Source organism: Oncorhynchus clarkii, chromosome 5 (assembly GCF_045791955.1).
Source record: "Oncorhynchus clarkii lewisi isolate Uvic-CL-2024 chromosome 5, UVic_Ocla_1.0, whole genome shotgun sequence".
In the NCBI taxonomy this organism is placed as follows: Eukaryota; Metazoa; Chordata; class Actinopteri; order Salmoniformes; family Salmonidae; genus Oncorhynchus; species Oncorhynchus clarkii.
In genome coordinates this window covers 2,849,684-2,876,592 of record NC_092151.1, presented here as the reverse complement: position 1 = coordinate 2,876,592, position 26,909 = coordinate 2,849,684, and the positions used below count along the sequence as shown (strand labels likewise).

At 44.7% G+C, this 26,909-nt stretch overlaps 1 protein-coding gene across 1 annotated transcript in view; it reads left to right on the top strand.

Annotated features, from left to right (window-relative positions):
* The first annotated feature begins 9,733 nt into the window (after window positions 1–9,733).
* LOC139408256 (YTH domain-containing protein 1-like) overlaps window positions 9,734–26,909 on the top strand; it is a 33,703-nt gene continuing 16,527 nt past the window's right edge. The window contains exons 1-6 of the mRNA XM_071151938.1: window positions 9,734–10,011; window positions 14,458–14,559; window positions 19,259–19,581; window positions 21,068–21,434; window positions 24,660–24,808; window positions 26,580–26,688. Of these exons, the coding sequence (XP_071008039.1) occupies window positions 9,984–10,011; window positions 14,458–14,559; window positions 19,259–19,581; window positions 21,068–21,434; window positions 24,660–24,808; window positions 26,580–26,688 (1,078 nt within the window). The 5' untranslated portion in view covers window positions 9,734–9,983. The remainder of the gene's footprint in view (window positions 10,012–14,457; window positions 14,560–19,258; window positions 19,582–21,067; window positions 21,435–24,659; window positions 24,809–26,579; window positions 26,689–26,909) is intronic.

The following is a 26,909-nucleotide window of genomic DNA, read 5'->3' as shown; positions in this document are numbered from 1 at the left end:
ATGTAGACTCCTGTTTACCTGTTGTAGGTAGGGCTATTTAACATGTCATTATGGAGACTCCTGTTTACCTGTTGTAGGTAGGACTATTTAACATGTCATTATGGAGACACCTGTTTACCTGTTGTAGGTAGGACTATTTAACATGTCATTATGGATACACCTGTTTACCTGTTGTAGGTAGGGCTATTTAACATGTCATTATGGAGACTCCTGTTTACCTGTTGTAGGTAGGACTATTTAACATGTCATTATGGAGACTCCTGTTTACCTGTTGTAGGTAGGACTATTTAACATGTCATTATGTAGACTGCTGTTTACCTGTTGTAGGTAGGGCTATTTAACATGTCATTATGTAGACTGCTGTTTACCTGTTGTAGGTAGGGCTATTTAACATGTCATTATGTAGACTGCTGTTTACCTGTTGTAGGTAGGACTATTTAACATGTCATTATGGAGACTCCTGTTTACCTGTTGTAGGTAGGACTATTTAACATGTCATTATGTAGACTGCTGTTTACCTGTTGTAGGTAGGGCTATTTAACATGTCATTATGTAGACTGCTGTTTACCTGTTGTAGGTAGGACTATTTAACATGTCATTATGGAGACTCCTGTAGGACTATTTAACATGTCATTATGGAGAATCCTGTTTACCTGTTGTAGGTAGGACATCTAATTAGCATAATTTATATATCCCCATTAAAATGTGTCAGTTTAAACTAGAGATATCTGTTGTTGTTTTGCATTGGATACGTCTCAATCCAACGCATCCACCAATAAAAAATCAAATGGCTAAATGATCCCTGGTATGACCAATTTCATTTGTTAGCTTAGTAGAACACTCATTATAGGCCTATTCAGTTCATATCCATATTATTAATATTTGATTCAGTGATTGGAATTACGACCCTCATCATCAGTAGCCTATTCCAGCAGGCTATTGGCCAATGGAAGCACTTCTTACCTCGAAATCGCCTCAATGTTTATGTTGAATAAATGAGTCTGTCAATTTGCAGATTTCCCTGCAGGCATCTTGGGGGTTTGAATATCGGCCTTTCTGACCTGGAAGCTACTGCATCCCCTATTCATTTAGCTCTTCCCTCACTCACTCGCCTTAGTTCAACCATTTGACCTGACTTATCAACCCTTCCCTCAAATTATTTACTTTAGAAATGTGGGTGAAAACTATCCCTTAAACCCCCCCCCCTAAACCTGCTATGTCTTACCAGGTACATGTTGAAAGATTTGTGTATTTTAAAAACGATTTGTTAAAAGGAATTTATAATTAATTGTATACTTACAAAGGGAAACCCAGCCACGAGTTGCCCAGTGACGTGAGCCTACCAGACGAGTTAAATGCCTTTGATCCTCGCTTCGAGGCAAGCAACACTGAAGCATGCATGAGAGCACCAGCTGTTCTAGATGACGGTGCAATCACGCTCTCCGTAGCCGATGTGAGCAAGACTTTTATGGGAGTCTCTCCTGTCTGAGGCAACACTGATTGCTACGCAAATGGATGTTGCACCTCAATTTAGCAAGGAACACAGCCGCCAGAGGAAAAGGAAGAGATTCCATGATGAGACCTCTCAAGAGGAGGCCGCTCAGGACAGTGAAGCAACGATGTTTCGGAACTGTGCTTTTACTGCTATGGACAACATCATAAGTGACTTAGACACTAGGTTCCACACCACTGCAAAAAAATTATTATAATTTTCTGCTGTTCTGAAAGTTGGGCAGATTAGTGAAGATAAAGTCCCTTCTGTGTGCCAACCACTGATCATTAAGTATTCTATAGATCTGAGTTTCAAAATGAAGTCAGACACCTGAACACTGTATATGCTGCCACTTTCCCTCCTAACTTGTCCCCTCTTGGTCTCCTGAACACTGTATATGCTGCCACTTTCCCTCCTATCTTGTCCCCTCTTGGTGTCCTGACACCTGAACACTGTTTATGCTGCCACTTCCCCTCCTAACTTGTCCCCTCTTGGTCTCCTGAACACTATATGCTGCCACTTTCCCTCCTAACTTGTCCCCTCTTGGTCTCCTGAACACTGTATATGCTGCCACTTTCCCTCCTAACTTGTCCCCTCTTGGTCTCCTGAACACTGTATATGCTGACCCTTCCCCTCCTAACTTGTCCCCTCTTGGTCTCCTGAACACTGTATATGCTGCCACTTTCCCTCATAACTTGTCCCCTCTTGGTCTCCTGAACACTGTATATGCTGACCCTTCCCCTCCTAACCTGTCCCCTCTTGGTCTCCTGACACCTGAACACTGTATATGCTGCCACTTTCCCTCCTAACTTGTCCCCTCTTGGTCTCCTGAACACTGTATATGCTGCCACTTTCCCTCCTATCTTGTCCCCTCTTGGTGTCCTGACACCTGAACACTGTTTATGCTGCCACTTCCCCTCCTAACTTGTCCCCTCTTGGTCTCCTGAACACTATATGCTGCCACTTTCCCTCCTAACTTGTCCCTTCTTGGTCTCCTGAACACTGTATATGCTGCCACTTTCCCTCCTAACTTGTCCCCTCTTGGTCTCCTGAACACTGTATATGCTGACCCTTCCCCTCCTAACTTGTCCCCTCTTGGTCTCCTGAACACTGTATATGCTGCCACTTTCCCTCATAACTTGTCCCCTCTTGGTCTCCTGAACACTGTATATGCTGACCCTTCCCCTCCTAACCTGTCCCCTCTTGGTCTCCTGACACCTGAACACTGTATATGCTGCCACTTTCCCTCCTAACTTGTCCCCTCTTGGTCTCCTGAAAACTGTATATGCTGACCCTTCCCCTCCTTACCTGTCCCCTCTTGGTCTCCTGACACCTGAACACTGTATATGCTGCCACTTTCCCTCCTAACTTGTCCCCTCTTGGTCTCCTGAACACTGTATATGCTGCCACTTCCCCCTCCTAACTTGTTCCCTCTTGGTCTCCTGAATGCAATTTGTAAGACCAGCCCTGCCCTGTCTGGAACTGCGAGGAGTAACAGCCTAACCTACGTTGCTAGCTACCATGACAAAGACCAAAGCCGGCGGGAGTACCGTTGAGGACAGTGGTGTCTCTCTATCACATGTGAAGGGTCTTTTAAACGAACAAAAAGAGACCTACAAGCAGTTGTTACAACAACAAGAAAATAGCTTCAAGTGTTTTGTCCAAATACTTGTGTATTCTACTAATAAAAGAATTGGCGACCTGACCAGAGAGATCCAGGACCTGAAGAACAGCAGTTCTCCCAGGGTCAGCTCGACGAGTTGAAGCAGGAGAACGGCAAGATGACAGCAATCTGTAAGTCATTGAGAGAGGACATCAGTTCTGTGTGTGAACCCATGATAACAATGACGGATAAATGGAGGGACAATCAAGGCGGAACAACATGGTTGTGGATGGAACTGCAGAATCTCCACATGAGACCTGGACAGAGTCTGAGGACAAAGTGAGGGAAATTATCTCTGAGAAATTGAAGATGGACCAAAGGAAGATTGAGGTGGAGCACGCCCACAGGACTGGAAAACCCACCACAGGCCCAGGTGACAGGCCCAGGTGACAGGCCCAGGTGACAGGCCCAGGCCAATAGTGGTCAAGTTCCTGAGGTTCAAGGACAAGTTAGATGTTCTGGAAAGAGCCAAGAACTTGAGAGGAACTTATATCTTCCTCAACGAGGACTATCCTGAAGCTGTGCACCAGAAGAGGAAAGAACTGATCCCAGACATGAAAGCTGCCAGAGCGCGTGGGGACATTGCGTACATCCACTATGACAGACTCATTGTCCACCCGACCTCCCAGAAGCCTGGAAGGGATGAGAGAGCCAAGCCTATGGGTTCATAGCTTCAACCCTACAGCACACACCCACCAATTGATTAATGGACTGCTGAATGTATATATTTGTATTTTGCTTTGTCTGCTTTTTTAAGTATTAAGCCCATCTCTGATCAGCTACCCAGGAAAGGGCTGAAAATATCCCATATTAATAAATGTAGCCTTAGAAATAAGGTTCATGAAATCAATAACTTGCTAACATCAGATCACATTCATATATTATCCATTTCTGAGACTCACTTAGATAATTCATTTGATGATGCATCAGTAGCAATACAAGGATAAAACATCTATAGAAGAGACAGGAATGCTTATGGGGGAGGTGTTGCTGTATATATTCAGAGTCATATCCCTGTAATGCTTAGAGGAGATCTCATGTCAAGTGTTATTGAAGTGTTGTGGCTGCAGGTTCCCTTGGCACATCTAAAGCTATTTATTGCGGGGTGTTGCTATAGGCCACCAAGTGCTAACAGTCCGTATCTAAATAATATGTGTGAAGTGCTTCGTAGTGTATGTGATGTAAACAGAGAGGTCTACTTTCTTGGGGACCTGAATATTGACTGGTTTTCATCAAGCTGTCCACTCAAGAGGAAGCTTCTCACCGTAACCAGTGTCTGTAATCTGGTTCAGGTTATTAATCAACCCACTCAGGAGGAAGCTTCTCACTGTAATCTGGTTCAGGTTATTAATCAACCTACTAGGGTGTTTACAAACACTACAGGAACAAGATCATCCACATGTATCGATCACATTTGTACTAATACTGTAGAACTTTGATCTAAAGCTGTATCTGAACCCATTGGATGCAGTGATCACAATATAGTGGCTATATCCAGGAAAGACAAAGTCCCAACAGCAGGGCCTAAAATAGTGTATAAGAGATCATACAAAAGATTTTGCTGAGACTCTTATGTGGATGATGTTAAAACTATTTGTTGGTCTGATGTGATTAATGAGGAGCATCCAGATGCTGCACTTGATGAATTTATGAAATTGCTTCTTCTAATTATAGCTAAACATGGAAATGTTAAGAAACTGACTGTTAGAACTGTTAAGGCTCCATGGATTGATGAGGAATTGAAAAACTGTATGGTTGAAAGAGATGGGGCAAAAGGAGTGGCTGATAAGTCTGGCTGCACATCTGACTGGCTGACTTACTGCACATCTGACTGGCTGACTTACAGCAAACTGAGAAATGATGTGACTAAACTCAACACAAAGAAGAAGAAACTGTATTATGAAGCCAAGATCAATGATATAAAGAATGATGGGTAAAAACTTTAAATTAAATTTTGGGCAGAAAGACATTCAACTCCATCTTTCAACCAATCAGATGGCTTATTCATCACGAAATTATTTGATGTTGCCAATTATTTTAATGATTATTCATTGGCAAAGTGGGCAAACTTAGGCAGAGAATGACAACAACGATCAGTGAGCCATTAATTATATTCACGCATAAAATTAACAAATAATGAAAGAAAAGCATTATAATTTTGAATATTATAAAATTAGCGTGGGAGAGCTGTAAAAATGATTAATGATCAATAATGACAAACCTCCTGGCATTGACAACTTAGATGGAAAGCCACTGAGGATGGTAGCTGACTCTATATCCACTCCTACTGAGGATGGTAGCTGACTCTATAGCCACTCCTACTGAGGATGGTAGCTGACTCTATAGCCACTCCTACTGAGGATGGTAGCTGACTCTAGAGCCACTCCTACTGGGGATGGTGGCTGACTCTATAGCCACTCCTACTGAGGATGGTGGCTGACTCTATAGCCACTCCTCCTAAGGATGGTAGCTGACTCTATAGCCACTCCTACTGAGGATGGTAGCTGACTCTATAGCCACTCCTACTGAGGATGGTAGCTGACTCTAGAGCCACTCCTACTGAGGATGGTGGCTGACTCTATAGCCACTCCTACTGAGGATGGTGGCTGACTCTATAGCCACTCCTCCTAAGGATGGTAGCTGACTCTATAGCCACTCCTACTGACTCTATATCCACTCCTACTGAGGATGGTAGCTGACTCTATAGCCACTCCTACTGAGGATGGTAGCTGACTCTAGAGCCACTCCTACTGAGGATGGTGGCTGACTCTATAGCCACTCTTACTGAGGATGGTGGCTGACTCTGTAGCCACTCCTACTGAGGATGGTAGCTGACTCTATAGCCACTCCTCCTAAGGATGGTAGCTGACTCTATAGTCACTCCTATCTGTCATATCTTTAATCTGAGTCTAGAGGGAAAGTCTTTGTCCTCGGGCCTGGAGGGAAGCCAAAGTAATTCCGCTACCCAAGAGTGGTAAAGCAGCTTTTACTGGTTCTAACTAGGAATGCACGATATATCGGTGAACATATTGGAATCGGACGATATTAGCTAAAAATGCCAAAATCGGTATCGGCCGATGTCAAGTTTAACGCTGATGTGCAAAACCGATGTCAAAGCTGACATGCAAACCTTACGTAGGTACATGTTGTGATGACGCCATGTAAAATGTAGCTCTACACCTGCAACACAGCATTCCTAACCTAGCCCACAATGTCTGCTGTGTGGATCGAGCAGTCAACATGTGGAGCAGTCAACATGTGGAGCAGTCAACAAGTCGAGCAGTCAACAAGTCGAGACAACTCAAAAGGGGAAATACATTAAAGCCAAGATCCTGGAATTCATTGCCCTTGACAATCAACCGTTCTCTGTCATGGGTGATGTTGGCTTTTGCCGACTGGTCGTGCACTGGTACACGCTACCAAGTGCGTTATTTTTCAGATGTTGCCCTACGGAGTTCCACAGTAATAGCGTCACTGCTATTAGCTTCACGACATACATACTATGGAACGCCGTTTGGGTCTTTGCGTGTCAAAAAAGAGACAGTAGCACTGTCAAAGCTGTACAAAAAACTCTGCAAACACCGGCCACGAACGATGTGTTTACAATACCGCCTTGGTAATGAAGCATCATTTGTTCGACCGCAACCTCTGGGGTAGCTAGCTTTAGCTTGGTACCTAGCTAGCACCAATACAACCATCCTGAAAACAATGACCAGTGGAAATGGCAGTCATTTTTATTATTCTTAGCAATGATTTAGGAATCCTTGTAAGTATTAGCTAGGTTGCCACTTGTTGGTCACCTGTTGAAATTGAACTTTAGTTCATGAAAATAAATAGCTAGCGAGCTACTTAACCCTGTTGTCCAAAGATAACGTTATAAGCAGCCAGCTAGCTTCATCTGGCAAGTGATGCTCGACCGGACTGAGTTATGTGTTGTGAAGCTAGCCACAATAAGGATTAGCCACAGCAGTTTTCAAAATAAAAGTATGGCATAATTCTACTATTTGTATTAATTTGCATCACTGTCAATTACATACTTTTATTTTGAAGACTAACCGCAAAGTCCACTATTGTGGCTAATCCTTATTGTGGCTAGCTTCACATAGATGGGTCCGACCACCATTAATCAAATAAGAACTGTCTTGTAAATTAGGGTTATTCTAAAATTTAGATGATGGCACCTAGCTATATAGTTAGCTAGCTAACTATAGCTACTGAAACAGATTATGTCGTTTTGCTGTGTTTTGGGGAAGAACATTGTTTGCATCCATGAGCTAGCTAGCTTTTTTATGGCCAGCAGTGTAGGTGCGCGAGACAACTTTACCAGCATCATAGCATACGTATCGATTAATCGTTGTGACAAATGAAATACGAGTGATTAGTGTAAGCAATGTGTAATAACTACTTAAAAAATGTATGAGCGTGTTAAATTATTATGTGACGTGCAGTCATATTCAGGCCCTGATTGGTCAACAAGCTTAATTGACACGTCAAATAGTGTTATAGTATATTTTTTGACACATTTTTTTAACTAGGCAAGTCAGTTAATAACAAATTATTATTTACAATGACGGCCTAAGCTGGGCGAATGCTGGGCGAATTGTGCGCCGCCCTATGGGACTCCCAATCACGGCCGGATGTGATGCTTTTTTGACACCACACTCCACAAAGAAAGTTCTGCAGGCTCTAGTTTTGTCTAATCTTGATTATTGTCCAGTCGTGTGGTCCAGTGCTGCAAGGAAAGACCTATTTAAGCTGCAGCTGGTCCAGAACAGAGTGGCATGTTTTGCTCTTAATTGTAATCAGAGGGCTGATATAAATACTATGCATGCCCAGTCTCTCTTGGCTAAGAGTTGAGGAGAGACTGACTGCATCACTTCTTCTCTTTATAAGAAACATTGTGTTGAAAATCCCAAATTGTTTGCTTACACTTACACACAGCTCTGACACACACACTTATCCCACCAGACATTCCACCAGGGGTCTTTTCACAGTCCCCAAATCCAGAACAAATTCAAGAAAGCGTATAGAATTATATAGAGCCCTAATTGCATGGAACTTCCTTCCATCTCATATTGCTCAAATAAACAGCAACCTGGTTTAAAAAAATAGATAAAGCAACACCTCACGGCACAACGCCTCTCCCCTATTGGACCTAGACAGTTTGTGTGTATGTATTGATATGTAAGGCTACGTGTGCCTTTAAAAAATGTATGTAGTTCTGTCTTTGAGTTGTTCTAGTCTATTAATGTATTATGACATCATTATTATGTCACTCTGTATCATGTGTTGTGTGGACCCCAGGAAGAGTAGCTGCTGCTTTTGCAACAGCTAATGGGGATTCTATCAACTGGGCAGCAGGTAGCCTAGTGGTTAGAGCGCTGGTGACTCCTTGCTGTCCCCAGTCCACCTGACCGTGCTGCTGCTCCAGTTTCAACTGTTCTGCCTTATTATTATTATTCGACCATGCTGGTCATTTATGAACATTTGAACATCTTGACCATGTTCTGTTATAATCTCCACCCCACATAGCCTGGTTCCTCTCTAGGTTTCTTCCTAGGTTTTGGCCTTTCTAGGGAGTTTTTCCTAGCCACCGTGCTTCTACACCTGCATTGCTTGCTGTTTGGGGTTTTAGGCTGGGTTTCTGTACAGCACTTTGAGATATCAGCTGATGTACGAAGGGCTATATAAATAAATTTGATTTGATTTTGATTTGGGCCAGTAACCGAAAGTTTGCTGGATCGAATCCCAGAGCTGACAAGGTAAAAAAAAGACACTTAACATACTGTAGGCCTTCATTGGAAATAAGGATTTGTTCTTAACTGACTTGCCTAGTTAAATAATAATCCTAATAAATTACCGAATACCAATTCAATTGAAAGAGGACAAAATTAGATTAAAACATTGGATCCTGTTGACCAGGTAGCTTTGGTCAACAAGATCTGCCATTCTTATTGTGCAGATTGGAAAAGTGCAATTCAAAAAGGTGCTATCTCGAACCTTTAAAGGGTTCTTTGAATTACACAACAATAACGAACCTATATACAGGGTTCACCGGTACCGAGTAAACGTGCGGGGTTACAGGTTAGTCGAAGTAATTTGTACATATAGGTAGGGGTAAAGTGACTATGTATGGATAATAAACAGCGAGTTGCAGCAGTGTAAAAACAAAGGGGGGCTTTTCACGCCTATTCATTTTTGTTGTTGACCAAATTCAAAAGTTATTGATCTCCATACAAAAAACGAATTCCTTGCTTAGTGGGTGAAACATCGCCACCTGCTGGAGGGAGACATGTTTCCCTTCGAGTTGAACCTCTCGCTTCCCCCCCAGCCCTCGGAGTTGTGGGTAAAACGGTTTGTAGCGGTCCACTAGATAGCACAGCCTCAAAGTTAACGATATCTTAAAAAAAAAAAAATAATGAACACAAATAAATATGATTTTTATTTTTTATATATAAGGTTACCAGTTTGGTCAACGTTAGGGTTAAAAGTTGTGTTTAATGTTAGGTTTCATCACATTTAAAAGACGACAACGTGCCTGAAATAGGAGGAGTTTCAGACTTTGTGGCTGTGGTAACGACCCTTTGCAGCAGGAGGAGGGATGCAGTCATCCGCCATTTCAGCTGCTACGATGAGACCTACTTCCAGTAAACATTGACGAGGGAACCATCCATTTACCACATTGTAGATGTTGTAGTTAGATTTAGAGCAACTATTAGGTATAGGGTAACGATTAGGTATAGGGCAACGATTAGGCATAGGGCAACCGTGAGAGGAGACAAAACGAGTCCTCTAAAGGTTTGCGGAAAGCAGGGAAAGGGGCGGAAGATGGCGGTCGACAGACGAGACGACAAAGGTACGACGCCTCTAACCATTCTCCCTCCTATCCCCCCCGTGTGTGTGTGTGTGTGTGTTAGCTAGCTAGCCATCGTTTATGGTAGTATTCCAATTACTCACAATTTGCCTTCAAGAATGATTCATTTTTAATTTGGGGGGGGGGCACAGCCAGTTATTTAAGTTACATGAGCGAACGACATTCGCCATAGTTTTTGGTAGTAAACTATCGATAGTTTTTTTTTAAATGACACCCAGAGTTTATACCCTCCGGCCACAGCTAATTTAACCATTGAGGTGTTAGGTAACGTTGTCTACAGCGATGCTTAACCGTTAGTATCATGCCGCATTAGCTAGAACAACTAAATCAAGCTGATTTGTGCCCTCCCCGGATCTAGTAACCAAACCCCATTCCAGGGCCGTCATTGGAAATACCAATTTGTTCTTATTTTAACTGACTTGGCTAGTTAAAGGTTAAATAAGGGTAGATCAACAAAGTAAATCACGTTATTCAGCTGATATCTTACTATCCAAACACATCTGGGAATGGATGTTATTGGTCTCAAACACATATTTAGCAGATGTTATAGCGTGTGTAGCGAAATTCTACTATTCTCCCCCATGTACGGGTACGTACATGATCCATTCATGCTGCAAAGTCGTCAAGTAACTCCTTAACAATATTTTATGGTGAGATGGCGGGCAAAAACTGGCAAATATGTGTGCTTTCTTTGAGGTGTTTTCCAACACAACGCTAAAATGCCTAATGCCTAGGAATGCCATTCGGGGATGTTGCTTCTCTCTTTAAGCCAATCAGGTTTCAGCAGTCTGTTTACCCCTGGCAGAACGCAGCCGTGCAACATCAGGAAGTAGCATTAGTGTCTAGCATGGTGGTGGAAACGGATGTTTCCCAAAGAAAGTACGCATATTTAACCCATTTTTTTCCCCAGCCTACTCGCCATTTAGTATTATAAATTCATTAGGTCCTAATCTATGGATTTCACATGACTGGACAAAGGCTCACCCACTTGGGAGCCAGGTCCACCTACTGGGGAGCCAGGCCCAAACAACCAGAATTAGTTTTTCCAAACAAAAGGGCTTTATTACAGACAGAAATACTCCACAGCTGTCCGGGTGGGTGGTCTCCGATGATCCCACAGGTGAACAACCCAGATATGGAGGTCCTGGGCTGGCGTGGTTACATGCGGTTGTGAGGCCTGTTACACTTACTGCCAAATTCTCTAAAACAACGTTGGATTCAGCTTGAACATTAAATTCTCTTGACACAGCTCTGGTGGAGATTACTGCAGTCAGCATGCCAATTGCACGCTCCCCCAAAACATTAAAAAAAAAAAAAAAAACTCCACATTTGAGTGCCATTTTTTTGGTCCCTAGCACAAGGTCCACCTGTGTATTGATCATGCTGTTTAATCAGAGAACGGCTCACTGACAGGGATGTAAATTAATTTGTGCACAAAATGAGAGAAATACGCTTTTTGCACATATTGACCTTTACTGGGATCTAATATTCCAACTCGTGAAACATGGGACCTTTACACGGTGCGTTTTAGTTTAGGAGGAAATCGATAAAACCTTAAATGGAGAATGCTTTAATTATGCATCGGTCCATGTCCATGTCGCTGCAAACCAGATTTTCCTTGGCACAAAAAAAAGAACACAAAGCAGACTAAACTCTATGGTCCTTTTCAATCCTACCTTTGTAAAATATTGAGTGGTATAGCTTGCTGTACAGTATTGAGTGGTATAGCTTGCAGTACAGTATTGAGTGGTATAGCTTGCAGTACAGTATTGAGTGGTATAGCTTGCAGTACAATATTGAGTGGTATAGCTTGCAAAATAAACCAATGTGTCTCTGGGTGATGCATTTTTCCATCATTAGGACTGTTTTAGGAATGTCAAAACACTGTTTTGAAGTCTCGTAATCAATATGCAGAAACAGTCAATTTTATGTTGTCAATAGATCAAACTACCTACACATTAGGGAAGTTAACGGTTAGCTGCGGAAAATAGATTTGGGTTAATTTGCATAATTTGGTGTTTTCGTGGGTCGTCTTATCTTTTCACACGCACAGCAAACATACGCTATTTGGCTGCTCAACTTGGCTGACACCTCTCAAGACAGTTTTTTTTCCTTGACGCATAAGTCCTGTGATTATAAAAAATTTAAAAAACAAAACATTTCCACAATGGAAAAATGCTTTGTTACTTTATATCTGGTGTTAGTCATATAACTTATGTAGAACATATAATGTACCCGACCGACACGATCAACAGTATGTGCACACCTGATCGTCGAATATCTCATTCCAAAATCATTGGCCATTAATATGGAGATGGTCCACCCCCTTTTGCGGCTAAAAAGCTCTATTCTTCTGGGAAGATTTTCCACTAGATGTTGGAACATTGCTGCGGGGACTTGCTTCCATTCAGCCACAAGAGCATTAGTGAGGTCGGGCACTGATGTTGGGTGATTAGGCCTGGCTCACAGTCGACGTTCCAATTCATCCCAAAAGTGTTCGACAAGGTTGAGTTCAGGGCTCTGTGCAGACCATTCAAATTCTTCCACACCGATCTCGACGAACAATTTTTGTCTGGACCTCGCTTTGCACGGAGGCAGTCATGCTGAAACAGGAAAGGGCCTCCCCAATCTGTTGCCACGAAGTTGGACGCACAGAATCGTCTAGAATGTCATTGTAAGCCGTAGCGTTAAGATTTCCCTTCACTGGAGCTAAAAAGCCGAACCATGAAAAACAGCCCCAAACCATTATCCGTCCTCCACAACTTTACAGTTGGCACTATGCATTGGGGCAGGTAGCCTACCACTTTGCAGCACAGCCGTTGTTGCTCCTAGACGTTTCCACTTCACAATAACAACACAGACAGTTGACCGGCGAAGCTCGAGCAGGACAGAAATCTGACAAACTGACTTGTTGGAAAAGGTGTCATCCTAGGACTGTGCCACTTTGAAAGTCGCTGAGCTCTTCGGTAAAGGCCATTCTACTGCCAATGTTTGTCTATGGAGATTGCATGGCTGTGTGCTCGATTTTATACACCTGTCAGCGACGGTTATGGCTTAAATGGCAGAGCCCACTAATTTGAAGGGGTGTCCACATACTTTTGTAACTATAGTGTATAAAGATTAGCTGGCTACTCACTAGCATGTGGGCTTGAGAGATTGTTTATGAGGCCTGTTGATTTTTCTTATTGCCTGCTACAAGAAGTTAGTCATTTAGTGACTTGACAGCAAGTGATTATTGCAAAAAAGTTTAAATGTATTTATTTATTTAATTGAACCTTTTTTATTTAACTTGGCAAGTCAGTTAAGAACAAATTCTTATTTACAATGACGGCCTAACCCGGACGGCGCTGGGCCAATTATGTGCCGTCCTATGGGGCTCCCAATCACAACCCGGTTGTCATACAGCCTGGATTCGAACCAGGGTGTCTGTAGTGACACCTCTAGCACTGAGATGCTGTGCCACTCGGGAGCCCAAAGTGGATCTTATGGATGTTGGAGGCTTATACTTAGCCTGAGTATAATATCACAAGCCCTGAATTAAATTGGATTATTGCTGACTGTTAGGAATGCAGTGTGTTTGACCTTTTAAATTGTACAACAAAGTGTATTTAGAGAGAACGTAAAAAAAAAAACTAGTGTCCATAAGTTTGAAAAATCTAGAATTTTTCACAGCCCTAATATTTGGCTACATTTTGGAGTGATTGGTTTTGTTATGGTTATGGTCGACCAAAACGGAGTAAGAAGCTCATCACTTATTTGTTGGTTACTCATCGATATCTTTGTTATCAGTAGAGGGAGGGGGGGGGGGTTCGGGTCTTCTCTGTTCAAACTAACCTTACAGCAAAAAAACAAAGCGACAACAGGTTAATACATGTTTATTTACTTCAGTATTCAGACTCTTTTGCTATGAGACTCAACATTGAGCTCAGCTGCATCCCGTTTCCATTGATCCTCCTTTTAGATGTTTCTATAACTTGATTGGAGTCCATCTGTTATGCAAGGGGGGGGGGGGGGGGGATAACGAGTAGAATCATGCCTCTGAACTAGCTGACTAAACTCAACTTCTCCGTTTTATGATGGCGTTGACTAGTGTCGGCGGACTGGAGCTCTGGCGATTTCATCACCCAAAGCCCCCTGGGTGATTTGGTAATCCGTCCCTGGTCGGAGCTCCGACCCACACTATTTGCCACTCATCTCCGTAACTCGTTGAGTTTAGTCGGCTCTAACTAGTCTAGCCACTCTGATTCTCAAAGATGATTTAAAAACACTTATGCTAGCTACATCTCAAATAGCATCTTATTCCTTTCCATTGTGCTTGTTTTGACTAGAGCTCTATGGGCCTTGGTCCAAGTTAGCTACCCTAAATGGACTCTGCACTCTGTTAAGTTGAAATGTGCTATGTGTGATTGTGCCTATCTGTCGTCCCAGAGGGAGAGCTCAACGTGCTGGATGACATCCTCACCGAGGCCCCGGACCAGGATGACGAGCTCTATAACCCTGAGAGTGAACAGCACGTCAATCAGAAAAAAGGTACCTTTTAACAGTGCACTTCTGTCCGTTTATAAAAGGTTTAAAAGGTTATATTAGCGAGCCTCATTGTCAATCTGTACCATCATGCCCAAATCATTGTCACTCTTTGTCATCCCTTTTTGCAGTGTACACTGAACAAAAATATATATATAAATGCAACCATTTTTTAAGATTTTTATTTAGTTACAGTTCATATAAGGAAAATGGTCAATTGATAAATAAATGAATCTATGGATTTCGTGACTGGGAATACAGATATGCATCTGTTGGACACATACCTTTAAAAAGGGTAGGGGCGTGGATCAGAACCAGTCAGTATCTGGTGTGGATCAGAACCAGTCAGTATCTGGTGTGGCTCAGAACCAGTCAGTATCTGGTGTGGATCAGAAAACCAGTCAGTATCTGGTGTGGCTCAGAAAACCAGTCAGTATCTGGTGTGACCATTTGCCTCATGCAGCGCGACACGTCTCCTTCGCATAGACTTGATCAGGCTGTTGATTGTGGAATGTTGTTCCTCTTCAATGGCTGTGCAAAGCTGCTGGCTGGAATTGGAACGCAGTTGTACATGTTGATCCAGATCATCCCAAACATGCTCAATGGGTGACAAATCTGGTGAGTATGCAGACCATAGAAGAACTGGGACATTTTCAGGTTCCAGGAATTGTGTACAGATCCTTGCGACATGGGGCTCTGCATTATCATGCTGAAACATGAGGTGATGGCGGTGGATGAATGACAGGGCCTCGTCTCGTTTAAATTGCCATCGATAAAACGCCATTGTGTTCGTTGTCCGTAGCTTATGCCTGTCCGTACCATCACCACACCGCCCCTATTGGGCACTCTGTTCACAACGTTCCCCTCAAAACCTCTCACCCACACAACACCATACAGACTTTCTGCCCTCTGCCCAGTCCAGTTGAAACCGGACCACGTCCGGGATGAGGGCAGTACGTGGCATGTAGCTGGAGCTCCTCTTTTCTCAGACTGTCTTCACATTCCTCACCGTCCCTCCTCCTCTCCACCACCAAGAAAACAACACAATCAAAATACAAGGCATCACATAAATTTAGCAGGATGGTCATTTCATTTCTTGTTGGCTGCTTTCTTTTCCTCTGTGTAATATCACCAGTTTGTCTCCAAAGGAAACTGGGGGAAAAGCTGAGAGGGAAACTTTTGCCTGGATAGTATTTGTGTTGCAGGAAATCAGAACAAGCAGTATGGCTGCTGGCATTGTCATGCTGGAGGGTCATGTCAGGATGAGCCTGCAGGAAGGGTATCGCATGAGGGAGGAGGATGTCTTCCCTGTAACGCACAGCGTTGAGATTGCCTGCAATGACAACAAGCTCAGTCCGATGATGCTGTGACCTACCGCCCCAGACCATGACGGACCCTCCACCTTGATTAGTGACACCCCATCCCGGGTGCGGGAGCGTAATCATTGCCTGACACTAATTAGCATAACGCAACGGACATAAATATTCCTATTCATGAAAATCACAAATTAAATATATTGAGACACAGCTTAGCCTTTTGTTAATCACCCTGTCATCTCAGATTTTCAATATGCTTTACAGCCAAAGCTAGACAAGCATTTGTGTCAGTTTATCGATAGCCTAGCATGGCATTTTGTCCAGCTAGCAGCAGGTAACTTGGTCACGGAAATCAGAAAAGCAATCAAATTAAATAGTTTACCTTTGATGAGCTTCGGATGTTTTCACTCACGAGACTCCCAGTTAGATAGCCAATGTTCCTTTTTTCCCAAAAATATTATTTTGTAGGCGAAATAGCTCTGTTTGTTCTTCACGTTTGGCTGAGAAATCGCCCGGAAATTGCAGTCACGAAAACGCCAAAAAATATTCAAAATGAGCTCCATAATATCGACAGAAACATGGCAAACGTTGTTTATAATCAATCCTCAAGGTGTTTTTCAAATATCTATTCAATAATATATCACCTGGGACTGGTGGCTTCTTAGTAGAGAGAGAAACAATGGCCGCATTTGTCCTTTACGCACCAAACACTATGAGAGACTTCAGCTGACCACTGACGCAATGTTGACGTTCAGGCTCATTTTTCAAAATAAAAGCCTGAAACTATTTATTGTGACATTAGGGAAGCCATAGAAAAAGTAAACTGGTTTACTTTTTTTTTGCTGGGTTTATTTTCATTAACAAACCTTTTTAAAAAAATAATTGAACAGCTGTTTTGAAGCTGGGGGACCAAAACTTGAGTTACTTTATTTTTTTGGGCTCTGTTGTGGAAACATATTTCAGTGATTTTAGATGGTACAGTTGTTCCCTACACCATTCAGTGCTTGTTTTTCCCATAAACTAAAATTGAGTGAACAGATTTTGATCAACCAGTAAATTAGCGATTTCCTCTAAATAACTGTTGTGGAAATTCAGTACTGAGAGAGATTTGGTCATTTCTTCAAACAATACTTTTTATTTAATTTCGATTAATTATAGCAATAATGAGGCTGGTCGATTTAATATTTTTATTTTATTTTTATTTATAAATAAATGTTTTTTAAATTCCCGCCCCCACCCTTGAGTTTAGGACCGAGTACCCTAACCTTTACACAAATGCAGAGTATATAGCGGACACTAAAAATGCTTAGTCGTGGTTGGTTCCACCAATCCCATGCAGATTGGGGTGTCATAAGTCACTCTGGGTTCATCCTGTCGTTATCTGCACGGGGTTGTCGTCTTAACCCCCCCCCTGGCTTAGTTTCCCAGATGCAAGGATGATTGAGGCATTGTTCTACCCCTAAGCTATCTCTAGTAAAACACATTCTTGTCTGTGTAATGCAGTCTTTAGATCATTTGTCAGCTCAAGCCATCTCTGGTGACCATACGCCCAGATTAGCTGCAGGGAACTAGAGTGGAGCCCATGAAAACACATAATTAAACAGAACAGTAATGTCCTATTTTTTTTTTTAAGTATTAATTGCTAACCGTTAATATCAAACAAACCAGGTAAATACACCACCGGTCAAAGGATTGGGGTCACTTTAGAAATGTCCTTGTTTTTGAAAGAAAGGAGTCCATTTTTAAAATACAATCAAATTGATCAGAAATGCAGTGTAGACATTGTTAATGTTGCAAATGACTGAGCTGGGAACGGCAGATTTTTCAATGGAATATCTACATAGGTGTACAGAGGCCCGTTATCAGCAACCATCACTCCTGTGTTCCAATGGCACGTAGTGTTAGCTAATCCAAGTTTATCATTTTAAAAGGCTAATTGATGATTAGAAAACCCTTCTGCAATTATGTTAGCACAGCTGAAAACTGTTCTGATTAAAAAAACAATAAAACGGGCCTTTTAGACTAGTTGAGTATCTGGAGCATCAGCATTTGTGGGTTCGATTACAGACTCAAAATGGCCAGAAACAAAGACCTTTCATCTGAAACTTGTCAGTCTATTCTTGTTCTGAGATATGAAGGCTATTCCATGTGAGAAATTGCCAAGAAACTGAAGATCTCGTACAACGCTGTGTACTACTCCCTTCACAGAACAGTGCAAATTGGCTCTAACCAGAATAGAAAGAGTGGGAGGCCCCGGTGCACAACTGAGCAAGAGGACAAGTACATTTAGTGTCTAGTTTGAGAAACAGCCGCCTCACAAGTCCTCAACTGGCAACTTCATGAAATAGTATCCGCAAAACACCAGTCTCAACGTCAACAGTGAAGAGGCAGGATGCTGGCCTTCTAGGCAGAGTTCCTCTGTCCAGTCTCAACGTCAACAGTGAAGAGGCAGGATGCTGGCCTTCTAGGCAGAGTTCCTCTGTCCAGTCTCAACGTCAACAGTGAAGAGGCAGGATGCTGGCCTTCTAGGCAGAGTTCCTCTGTCCAGTCTCAACGTCAACAGTGAAGAGGCAGGATGCTGGCCTTCTAGGCAGAGTTCCTCTGTCCAGTCTCAACGTCAACAGTGAAGAGGCAGGATGCTGGCCTTCTAGGCAGAGTTCCTCTGTCCAGTCTCAACGTCAACAGTGAAGAGGCAGGATGCTGGCCTTCTAGGCAGAGTTCCGCTGTCCAGTGTCTGTTATTTTGTCCATCTTAATATTTTCTTATAATTGGCCAGTCTGAGATATGGCTTTTTCTTTGCAACTCTGCCTAGAAGGCCAGCATCCCATAGTCGCCTCTTCACTGTTGACAATGAGACTGGTGTTTTGTGGGTACTATTTAATGAAGGTGCCAGTTGAGGACTTGTTGAGGTCTGTTTCTCAAACTACACTCTTTATGAAAATCTTTTGCAAAAGGGTTTTCTAATGATAAATGATGATGAACACAACTTGGAACACAACTTGCCTTTGGAACACAGGAGTGATGGTTGCTGATAATGGGCCCCTGTACGCCTATGTAGCTATTCCATAAAAAATCTGCCATTTCCAGCTACAATAGTCATTTACAACATTAACCATATACTATACTGTATTTCTGATCAATTTTATGTTATTTTAATGGATAAAAAAATGGGCTTTTCTTTAAAAAACAAGGACATTTTCTAAGTGACCTCAAATGTTAGAAAGGTAGTGTATGTCATTTTCTGTCACATAACACAGCCACAAAGTCAGAACCGATGCCGCTCCGGTGGGAGACGTAAAGTGAGAAACTGACAGACAGTCCACGGCAGAGGGATTTAAGAACATAATATTGAAGATTTAATGACTTCTTTTTTTTCTCCCTCCTTACAGGATCTAAGAGGAAGAATGACCGAGGGGATGACCACGAGCTGAAACGTCTCCGGGCCTCGGCTCACACCACCACCAGACAGGCCACTAAAAGATCTGCCCCCTCGTCTGGCGGGAAGAAACTGGTCAACCTCAGGGGGGTGCGGCACCCCTCCGAATACAAGACCGAAGATTATTACGACGGCCGAAAAACCCATTCCATCCGAGCTGGTGGGGCGCAGAGGGGGGACCCTCCCAAAACAACCCACCTTGACAAGCCTCTGGGCCGCAGGAGAGAGCCAGACAGACAGAGGATCAAGCCCCTCATGCCTGAGCTAACCACAGAGGTAGGAGTGGCTTCGTCAAGGGTCACGAGGGGAAGTTACTTTAGCATATCTGCAGGGCTGTTTTCAGGTCTTTTCACTTCGCTAGTCAGTATAGCCTTTTCTTGTTAGAATGAAATGAGATGCATCTTCTAGTTATCTGTAGATCGGACAGGCCCCTGTCGGGTCACCAAGCTAGCGAGGACAGGCCCCTGTCGGGTCACCAAGCCAGCGACGACCGGGAAACACTGCTGGTTTGTCAGCCTGTCCCGCTTCTCGGTACCTGTTTTTGTGCGCTATGGTTGGCTGCAGTCAACAATAGAAATTAACGGAGGAGAGGGCATGAAGCTTCTTTATCTTCTGTGAGTGAATGTCCACATCCCATGTTATATCTTTTAACGATGAGTTGAGGTTCACTTCATTATTGTTTTCTGGCACGTTAATTTCCACCACGGCGTCGGGGCACATGGGCTATTTACGATTCCTTTGATTCTATTTTTTTTTCCGGTTCTTTGATTGGCTGCTGAACAGCATGTGTTGACTAGTTTTTATAAAATGTGTATTGCTGACTAAATAAAGTCAACCTCCAAATCATACAAAATCTTGTATTTCCTAGTATTCAAAGCACCGTGTCGAGACTTGCCAGTGACCCCTGAAGTGACTCGTCAGCGTAGCCTAGTGATTGGTTGTTTGGGAATGAACGGCTCTTTTTGAACGGATCTTTTAGGTGAATCGAATCGGCGAGCTATTCGAATCGCATCGATGAGAGAGCCGTTCATTTGGCTCCCTAATTTGCATACTAGTCGGCTACTACTGCTTCTTGGTGAATATCTGCAGATACATTAGAGAACAATTTTGATGAAGATTGTGAATCATCACTGCAGGAACAATAGGTAGTGGAGAACCTCATTCTGGTGCAAAATATGAAAGAAAAAAAAACGACTTTGAAGGTTATAAAAGCTGATGTCATTATACCTGTATGGTATTATTAAAGAGACTGGAGTCGTAGTCGACTGGAGTCACAGTAGTCGTCGGTTGGAGTCGCAGTAGTCGACAGCTGGAGTACCAGTTTAATAGGCCCTAGTCCATATCCAAAACAACCAACACACTGAAGTCATACAGGCCCTAGTCCATATCCAAAACAACCAACACACTGAAGTCACAGGCCCTAGTCCATATCCAAAACAACCAACACACTGAAGTAATATAGGCCCTAGTCCATATCCAAAACAACCAACACACTGAAGTCAGACAGGCCCTAGTCCATATCCAAAACAACCAACACACTGAAGTCAGACAGGCCCTAGTCCATATCCAAAACAACCAACACACTTTTTCTATTTGGCTGACTTACAGGAAACACTTAAAGTGCACTGGTTTTGAACAGAGCCCTATGGTCCACTTTTTTACCAAAACCTTATGGCCTTTGCCAAAAGTAGTGCACTATATAGGGAATAGGGTGTCATTTGCAATACAGACCTTGATGCCTTTCTGTTCTCCTCTTGTCTAGAAGCTGATGCGTCCCAGTGAGGGGAGTGTTGGCAGGGTCAGCACCTCCTCCAAGGAAGAGGCAGAAGAGGAGGCATCAGACCAGGAGACGGGCAGCACGGCTGAGTCCTCCGAGGGAGACCGATCCAACATGGAGGGAGAAGAGGTGATGGAGGAGGAAGAAGAGGAGGAGGAGGAGGGAGAGAAGGGCCCAGAGGAAGACGAGGAAGAGGAGGAAGAAGAGTATGAACAGGAGGAAGGGGATCAGAGAGTGGTGAACGAACCGCCGGATTACGACACTCGCAGCGAAGCCAGCGACTCCCAGTCTGATTCAGTGTCGTTCTCTGAGGGGGAGTCTGTTCACTCTGGGTCTGGATCCGACGCCTCAGGTAAACAAAACATCTGCTCAACAACCTTCTCTTCTTCTCTTTTCACTATCCTGGTTGCATCCCATTCTCCCGACATCTGTTCTCTTCCCTTCATGGATTAAGAAGGAAATGACTGGTATCAGAAAATGGGTGAAACGGCCTAATTAGAGGCACCCATCCATCCCATTTAGAGAGCCTTGGACTGTCCTAGAGGCACCCATCCATCCCATTTAGAGACTTGGACTGTCCTAGAGGCACCAATTCATCCCATTTAGAGAGCCTTGGACTGTCCTAGAGGCACCCATCCATCCCATTTAGAGAGCCTTGGACTGTCCTAGAGGCACCCATCCATCCCATTTAGAGAGCCTTGGACTGTCCTAGAGGCACCCATCCATCCCATTTAGAGAGCCTTGGTCTGTCCTAGAGTCACCCATCCATCCCATTTAGAGAGCCTTGGACTGTCCTAGAGGCACCCATCCATCCCATTTAGAGAGCCTTGGACTGTCCTAGAGGCACCAATTCATCCCATTTAGAGAGCCTTGGACTGTCCTAGAGGCACCCATCCATCCCATTTAGAGAGCCTTGGACTGTCCTAGAGGCACCCATCCATCCCATTTAGAGAGCCTTGGACTGTCCTAGAGGCACCCATCCATCCCATTTAGAGAGACTTGGACTGTCCTAGAGGCACCAATTCATCCCATTTAGAGAGCCTTGGACTGTCCTAGAGGCACCCATCCATCCCATTTAGAGAGCCTTGGACTGTCCTAGAGGCACCCATCCATCCCATTTAGAGAGCCTTGGACTGTCCTAGAGGCACCAATTCATCCCATTTAGAGAGCCTTGGACTGTCCTAGAGGCACCCATCCATCCCATTTAGAGAGCCTTGGACTGTCCTAGAGGCACCCATCCATCCCATTTAGAGAGCCTTGGACTGTCCTAGAGGCACCCATCCATCCCATTTAGAGAGCCTTGGACTGTCCTAGAGGCACCAATTCATCCCATTTAGAGAGCCTTGGACTGTCCTAGAGGCACCCATCCATCCCATTTAGAGAGCCTTGGACTGTCCTAGAGGCACCCATCCATCCCATTTAGAGAGCCTTGGACTGTCCTAGAGGCACCAATTCATCCCATTTAGAGAGCCTTGGACTGTCCTAGAGGCACCCATCCATCCCATTTAGAGAGCCTTGGACTGTCCTAGAGGCACCCATCCATCCCATTTAGAGAGCCTTGGACTGTCCTAGAGGCACCAATTCATCCCATTTAGAGAGCCTTGGACTGTCCTAGAGGCACCAATTCATCCCATTTAGAGAGCCTTGGACTGTCCTAGAGGCACCCATCCATCCCATTTAGAGAGCCTTGGACTGTCCTAGAGGCACCCATCCATCCCATTTAGAGAGCCTTGGACTGTCCTAGAGGCACCAATTCATCCCATTTAGAGAGCCTTGGACTGTCCTAGAGGCACCCATCCATCCCATTTAGAGAGCCTTGGACTGTCCTAGAGGCACCAATTCATCCCATTTAGAGAGCCTTGGACTGTCCTAGAGGCACCCATCCATCCCATTTAGAGCGCCTTGGACTGTCCTAGAGGCACCCATCCATCCCATTTAGAGAGCCTTGGACTGTCCTAGAGGCACCCATCCATCCCATTTAGAGAGCCTTGGACTGTCCTAGAGGCACCCATCCATCCCATTTAGAGAGCCTTGGACTGTCCTAGAGGCACCCATCCATCCCATTTAGAGAGCCTTGGACTGTCCTAGAGGCACCCATCCATCCCATTTAGAGAGCCTTGGACTGTCCTAGAGGCACCCATCCATCCCATTTAGAGAGCCTTGGACTGTCCTAGAGGCACCCATCCATCCCATTTAGAGAGCCTTGGAGATTATTCTACCAGTAAGGTGCCAAAACTCTAACAGCAGATGTACCTAACTGGTTGGAGGTGGAAGGTATCTCCAGAGTTAGCCATCTCTCAACCGGGTCTGGTATCGCTGTCCTATGACAGAGCAGGAGGTTTATGTAGGAGGGCTTTATATAAACAGTGCAATTCATCAATCTAGCTTTCAAAGAGGACCGAGCCACTTTCTGATACAGAAAGCTATGATGTGTACTGAACCTGGTGCCCCGTCGTAAAAGCCTAGTGTGTTTATCATAAACTGTGTCCAGTAGCTTTTCAATACAGTGGCAGCTACATTCACATAAATGATATCCCCATAGTCTATAAGCAGTGTGAATATCAACTGAAGAATTCGTTTTCTGCTGTCTAATGACACACACAACCTGTTGTTTTTATATAGGAAGGCCGTGTTAGTTCATTCTTAACTCATCAACATGCTTTCTGAAACATGGCTCTCATCAATCCAGATGCCTACATGAGCAAAAGTATGTGGACACATGCTCATCCAACATCTCATTCCAAAATCATGGGCTTTAATATGTAGTTGGTCCCCCCCTTTACTGCTGGAAAAGCCTCCACTCTTCTGGGAAGGCTTTCCACTAGATGTAGGAACATTGCTGCTATAACAGCCTCCACTCTTCTGGGAAGGCTTTCCACTAGATGTAGGAACATTGCTGCTATAACAGCCTCCACTCTTCTGGGAAGGTTTTCCACTAGATGTTGGAACATTGCTGCAGGGACTTGCTTCCATTCAGCCACAAAAGCATTAGTGAGGTCGGGCACTGATGTTGGGCGATTAGGCCTGGCTCGCAGTCTGCGTTCCAATTCATCCCAAAGGTGCTCGATGGGGTTGAGGTCAGGGCTCTGTGCAGGCAAGTCCAGTTCTTCCACACCGATCTCGACAAACCATTTCTGTATGGACCTCGCATTGTGCACAAGGGTCACATGCTGAAACAGGAAAGGGCCTTCCCCAAACTGTTGCCAAAAGTTGGAAGCACAGAATCATCCAGAACGTCATTGTATGCTGTAGTGTTAAGATTTCCCTTCACTTGAACTAAGGGGCTTAGCCCGAACCATGAAAAACAGCCCCAGACCATTATTCCTCCTCCGCCACAAACTTTACCGTTGGCACTATGCATTGGGGCAGGTAGCGTTCTCGAGCATACGCCAAACCCAGATTTGTCTGTCGGCCTGCCAGATGGTGAAGCGTCATTCATCACACCAGAGAACGTGTTTCCACTGCTCCAGAGTCCAATGGCGGCGAGCTTTACACCACTCCGGCTGACGCTTGGCATTGCTGCTGTAATTACTTTGGATTTTATGATGTGATTTTTTTGTTTTTTTTTGTCCTCCAGGTTCTGAGAAGAAGCATGAGAAGCTATCCTCCTCTGTTCGAGCCGTCCGCAAGGATCAGAGCAGCAAGCTGAAGTACATCCTACGAGACGCACGCTTCTTCCTGATCAAGAGCAACAACCATGAGAACGTCTCCCTGGCCAAGGCTAAGGTGCACTTCTCTATCTTAACTTAGTCTCTCAATCTCTACCCAGTACAGCCAGTAGAGGACTGGTCACCCCTCAGAGCCTGGTTCCTCTGGTCTACCCAGTACAGCCAGTAGAGGACTGGCCACCCCTCAGAGCCTGGTTCCTCTGGTCTACCCAGTACAGCCAGTAGAGGACTGGTCACCCCTCAGAGCCTGGTTCCTCTGGTATACCCAGTACAGCCAGTAGAGGACTGGTCACCCCTCAGAGCCTGGTTCCTCTGGTCTTCCCAGTACAGCCAGTGGAGGACTGGCCACCCCTCAGAGCCTGGTTCCTCTGGTATACCCAGTACAGCCAGTAGAGGACTGGCCACCCCTCAGAGCCGGGTTCCTCTGGTCTTCCCAGTACAGCCAGTAGAGGACTGACCACCCCTCAGAGCCTGGTTCCTCTGGTCTACCCAGTACAGCCAGTGGAGGACTGGCCACCCCTCAGAGCCTGGTTCCTCTGGTCTACCCGGTACAGCCAGTAGAGGACTGGCCACCCCTCAGAGCCTGGTTCCTCTGGTCTACCCAGTACAGCCAGTAGAGGACTGGCCACCCCTCAGAGCCTGGTTCCTCTGGTCTTCCTAGTACAGCCAGAAGAGGACTGGCCACCCCTCAGAGCCTGGTTCCTCTGGTCTACCCAGTACAGCCAGTAGAGGACTGGCCACCCCTCAGAGCCTGGTTCCTCTGGTCTACCCAGTACAGCCAGTAGAGGACTGGTCACCCCTCAGAGCCTGGTTCCTCTGGTCTACCCAGTACAGCCAGTAGAGGACTGGTCACCCCTCAGAGCCTGGTTCCTCTGGTCTACCCAGTACAGCCAGTAGAGGACTGGTCACCCCTCAGAGCCTGGTTCCTCTGGTATACCCAGTACAGCCAGTGGAGGACTGGTCACCCCTCAGAGCCTGGTTCCTCTGGTCTTCCCAGTACAGCCAGTGGAGGACTGGTCACCCCTCAGAGCCTGGTTCCTCTGGTCTACCCAGTACAGCCAGTAGAGGACTGGTCACCCCTCAGAGCCTGGTTCCTCTGGTCTTCCCAGTACAGCCAGTAGAGGACTGGTCACCCCTCAGAGCCTGGTTCCTCTGGTCTTCCCAGTACAGCCAGTAGAGGACTGGTCACCCCTCAGAGCCTGGTTCCTCTGGTCTTCCCAGTACAGCCAGTAGAGGACTGGTCACCCCTCAGAGCCTGGTTCCTCTGGTATACCCAGTACAGCCAGTGGAGGACTGGTCACCCCTCAGAGCCTGGTTCCTCTGGTATACCCAGTACAGCCAGTGGAGGACTGGTCACCCCTCAGAGCCTGGTTCCTCTGGTATACCCAGTACAGCCAGTGGAGGACTGGTCACCCCTCAGAGCCTGGTTCCTCTGGTATACCCAGTACAGCCAGTGGAGGACTGGTCACCCCTCAGAGCCTGGTTCCTCTGGTCTTCCCAGTACAGCCAGTAGAGGACTGGTCACCCCTCAGAGCCTGGTTCCTCTCTAGGTTTCTTCTAAGGAGTATTTCCTATCCACTGTGCTTTGACTTCTGCTTCTCCAGCTGCTTGGTTCTCAGCTGTGATAACAGTTCAGCATGTTGTGATAACTGCTGATGTGAAAATAGCTTTTATAAAAAAAATATTTGATATAGAATGTACAAAACACAAATGACTGCCATCAATCTGTCTGTTTATATGTACTTTAAAAAATAATCTGTACGGTAATATTGACTGATGCTGAACACAAACAAACAAGTCTGCTGTTTTATGTTGGTTGTTATTGCCAGGGAGTGTGGTCCACTCTGCCTGTGAACGAGAAGAAGCTGAACGCCGCCTTCCGTTCTGCCCACAGCGTCATCCTGGTCTTCTCAGTCAGGGAGAGTGGAAAGTTCCAAGGTAAACAGGCTGAAATGGAATCCTATTCCCTATATATATATATATATATATGAGGCCCCTGGTGAAAAGTAGTGCACTATAAGTAGTGCACTAATATATATATATATATATTAGTGCACTACTTTTCACCAGGGGCCTCATTTATCAAAGGCACAAATAAGACTTTAAAACTAGCGCGTGCCACTTTTCCCACAAAAGGTTGTGATTGGTCCATTTTTTTG